Below are 4,351 nucleotides of genomic sequence, written 5' to 3'. Positions count from 1 at the left end.
TAACAATCAACATGTATCGAATCAAACCGAAAACCGTGACCAGAAATCGTGAACCGAACCGAGGATTTTGTGAACCGTTCCACCCCTAATATTTATATATTTTATTATTAATATACGTTGTATTTTAACAATTTATTGCCCCAGCCACTGAAACACATACTGGCCAAATAAAACACTTTCTATTAGACATTAAACTAGACATACTATAAGGCTAAACACATTAGGCTTATTGCTAGCACGCGTTTTCCCCCATCATGTTATACATTTCTTTCATAATTTTATTGCCTTCAAAACACAACAGAAAAGTTCATGCTGCTCCCACATGCAGTCCAATGCGTGTTATTTATGTGACAAATTACCAAGCTTGTTGAGTGTTTATATTTCAAAACAGAACTACAAAGATCATTTTGCAGATGTATCATTAAACAGCGCAAAGAACCCCAGACGGACATAAGTCGATTACTCATTTAAATCCCTGAAAATTACATGTTGTATTTAATTAGGAATGTCTCAAAAAAACTTAATGTCTGAGACCAATATTGCAGCTTTGAGTATTGACCAATATTGATATTGACCAAATACCATATCAGCACAAATCATGCTTACTTTTACTTTTAATTGTAGTAAGTGATATTACCAAAACAGAACATAGCAGTAAAAAAAAAACTACTACTAACTACTACTAACTTATTAAACTTTAAACAGAAGGGGAGTGTTTCTTACAGTTTAGTGATATTGGAGATTTTTGAGGCAGGCTGAAATATTCCAGTTTGATTTTTTTTGTTGTTGCTGATATTAGCATATTTCTGACATCAATATGGGATCATGTCATCCCTATATTTATTTAACCCTTACTTTTCATTTCTAATTGTTTGAGACAGAAATGGGTGCTTTAATTCTTCAACTAAACGTGGAAGCTTCCCATAATCTCGTGAAAAATGCGATAGACAAATCCGAAACCTGACGCCGACTAAAAATCTAACTGTATTTGTCCTTTGAGCAGAATAACTAACATCTATTGAAGTCTGATTGCAGGAAAACTAAAGTGAAAATCCTAAATGTTTTGATTTGGAAAGCAAAAGCAGATCAGTTAAGTCAAAGATTATGTAAAAACAATGAAATGCACTTCCTGGGTCTATTTTCAGCACCATTATAATCCTCATTTGGTGCTCTAATGAGTATTTAGGGCAGCAGTTCTGTGTATGTGGGACCCGATCGAAACATATTACATCGTCTTTATTGTAATTATGGAATCAGCCATCTACTGAATGGGGCTGCTTGATGCGTTTTTATATAATTGATTAACCCAGTGTTTTTTGGAGGTAATGGGGATGCTGTGCATCTCACGGTGGAACACATCAGTAGATCCTGAGCTGAATCTTGGACCAGAACATTTCCCTCTTTCAGTCAAATGAGCAATACGACATAAAATGACAGCGGTTTGTTTTTGAGGAGAGAAAAGAGCAGATCTAAATGTGTTGAAAACAGCCTGACCTCTTTTCTGGACCCAGCCTTCCTTGACGACGTTCTGGTCGCTCATGGTGGCTTCTCCTCAACACCAGCTCTCCCAGTTCTCCCAGTGTGGTGACCTTTCTGAGACAGCAGTCGGAGGTGTAGTGGGTAGGTTGTTTTCCCTCAGAACTCGGAGCGGTCAGCTCGACCTTTTGACGGATCTGCACCTTTTCTTCACCTTCTTTGCTCTGTAATAAACTTTTTCTTCGTTCTTTCTCTATATTCACTTTCTCTTCTCCTCGTCAGCGAAGATGCAGCTCCCCTTTTCACTTGCTATCGTCTGTCTCTCTCCCCCTTCTCCTCTTCTCCCCGCCTTCCTTCTTCAGCTCCGTTTCAAAGCGCTCCTCGCTTGAAGGTTCTCTGAAACTTCTCCGTATGTGTTCAGGCACTCTTGGGGTGAGTCAGCCTGGAAGGAAACAGCAAGAGAAAAAAGAGGAGGGGAAGGAGAGAGAAAACAAAACAGAGCGGGTTATTGGATAGTTTCCTTCATACAGCAAATAAAGCAAGCAAGCACTCATTGTTTAAAACTCTAGCGCACTTCCTGCCTCCTTCACTCCTTCACCTTCTCTTTAACGACTCCCCTGCTGCTCCCATTAAGACTTTAACAACCTCCTGGTCTCAGGTTCTGTCTCCTCATGTAACTCCCCTCTCTATTCTTCAGCTCTCAGCCGTTCCTCATCTTCCTGATCACCTCAACCTGTTTCTCTTTCCTTCATTCCTTGGTTCATAGTTTTCATGTTTCTTGTAGCTTTAGTTCCCTTTTCTAATATCATCTTCTTATTTACCCATTGATGTCTAATTAAAAGGTTTTTTTGTCATCATGCAGCCCCTTTTTTATTTTAAGCTTCTAAGAGACGTAATACCCTCCTAATATTTTAAACCACTATACCTCCATGAGACACCTGGACACTTATGCAACCGGATTCCTACTATTTTTAGTTTAGATGAACCTCTGTTCACCTCCGTCTTCCTTAGGGGGGGATAATGAAAGGGTTTGTAGACTCTAAAAGAAAAACATAGAGGTATTTCTTAGCATGGTATCAATGCAGTATTAGTGGTGCCCAATACGATTAAATCACACCGATAAAATGTTGCATTTTTCTCCTGCTCTATCCTGATCCAACCTGTTGTTTTCTGTGCACCTGCTGTGTGTTTGGCACCATCCTTAGAATGAAAGCGGAAGTGACATTCTTAGTGCATCAGTTTGGGGAAAATAAAACATCCAAGGCTTCAGATTCCTTACAGACCCAGACAGTGTTGGGAGAGATGCTGAAATTTCTGGCCTAAGCTGTGTGGCATAGGGTATAGCTCACTTTTCCTTCCTCAGAGACTTCTTGCACCTTCCCATCTGCTCTCCCTCTCATGGTTTTCTCTCACCTTGCCCAACAGACCTCAATTTCTTCTTTGACCAATTTAGAAAACAAATCATTTGAGTTAGGTCTACATTTTATACAATTGGGTACAATCCATCCATAGCAAAATCTCTTTGGTAACTTGGGGTTACGCTTCACCAATTTCTTTTTCTGAACTCAAAATGATCAAAGATCTAAATATAGCCACCCAAAGACCTGAGACTAATCGTCTGAACCTCATACCCCCAGTATAAACTACAATATTAGCCTCAGTTGCATAAAGAGAGAGGAGGATACAACTAGGACAACATTCTTCTAAATTCTGCATGTCACAGCACACAGAGGAGCCAGACTAACAATACAGCCTTGATATAAAACACTAGGATTTCTTTAAAAACGTCCTGCACAGCTTTCATACTGCCCGGCTTTTTCTGTTCTTCATGTCATAACCGTAAGGGGAATTACACAAGTTTTGGTTCATTTTTAGAAACAGAAATCTTAAAAGTTTGCCATGGTTTAGGATTTGGAAATCCTATTAAAGGCTGCACAACCAACTGCAAGACTTTTGGGATATGTCTTTACTAATTTTGAAAAGAAAAGTCGACAAAAATCTCTTAAACGTCTCTAAATTTTGCAACAAATTGACAATTAAATTGGACCAAAAGGCATAGAGAACAAGCTTTTATTTTCCGGGTGGATCATCTAAATAATTGGTCCTCCTAATTGTAAATCATTCTGGTGATATGTTTACGTAAGGCCGTTCTATGTGCTCGTCCGGTTAGCTGTATTATTCTGTGCATGCGCACTTTCAGGCGCATATGTGTGGTGAGCTACGGTTTCAGACAGTCCTTGAAGCTCATCTTTCTCACCGCGGTTCTTTGAAAATGGTTGAGGGTTGTAAGAGAAAAAGTGTCTACGAAGAGGAAGAGAAAGGTCTCAGAAGAGGCAGATGTAACCCAGAATGCTTTGAGCGGAGAGCTCCCTTGCAAAGCATTTTGGAATTTGACTAATTTGTGTGATTTGTGACTAACAAAGATGGAGCAGGCACAGCACTGTGGAGGAGGAATTACGTGACCAAAGGGAAGCAAAAAGCAGTGATCATCTGTCCGAACGGTCAGTTAACTGAGTTCGCTATATAGTCCGCCAACCAGATATACAAGCTGCCTAATATCAGCGAAGGTAAATTAGCAGGAATGTGCGCAACCACTTTTGAAAAAGTGGCTTCGAGTTAATAAAGAAAGGGCCAGTGAGCTACCTGCCTCAGTAGTGATGGGATTATATTATGCAAAGGACGACGCACGGCCGACATGATTAAACATTATCAAGCTCGGGATGAGAGCCTCACCTTTGACCCACTGCACTGGTGTTGTGCTAAAGTAGGCTCCCTGTGGCAACATAGTCCTCCTCTAAATTCATAGCGCACTTTCTGCAGGGAGAGCGGAGCCTTTTATTATACTTTCTCTTACTTCAGGTCTTAAAGGTAAAGT

The 4,351-nt window shown here is 40.0% G+C and overlaps 1 protein-coding gene across 1 annotated transcript in view; it reads right to left on the bottom strand.

Annotated features, from left to right (window-relative positions):
* The window catches only part of LOC107088634 (RAC-gamma serine/threonine-protein kinase-like), a 44,610-nt gene that overhangs the window by 30,420 nt on the left and 9,839 nt on the right, over positions 1-4,351 (bottom strand). The window contains exon 2 of the mRNA XM_015380932.1: positions 1,495-1,918. Coding sequence (XP_015236418.1) covers positions 1,495-1,540 — 46 coding nt within the window. The 5' untranslated portion in view covers positions 1,541-1,918. The remainder of the gene's footprint in view (positions 1-1,494; positions 1,919-4,351) is intronic.

Source organism: Cyprinodon variegatus, unplaced genomic scaffold (genome assembly GCF_000732505.1).
Source record: "Cyprinodon variegatus isolate N-32 unplaced genomic scaffold, C_variegatus-1.0 Scaffold225, whole genome shotgun sequence".
In the NCBI taxonomy this organism is placed as follows: Eukaryota; Metazoa; Chordata; class Actinopteri; order Cyprinodontiformes; family Cyprinodontidae; genus Cyprinodon; species Cyprinodon variegatus.
The sequence above is the reverse complement of the archived record's forward strand: the minus strand, read 5'-3'. Positions and strand labels throughout refer to the sequence as shown.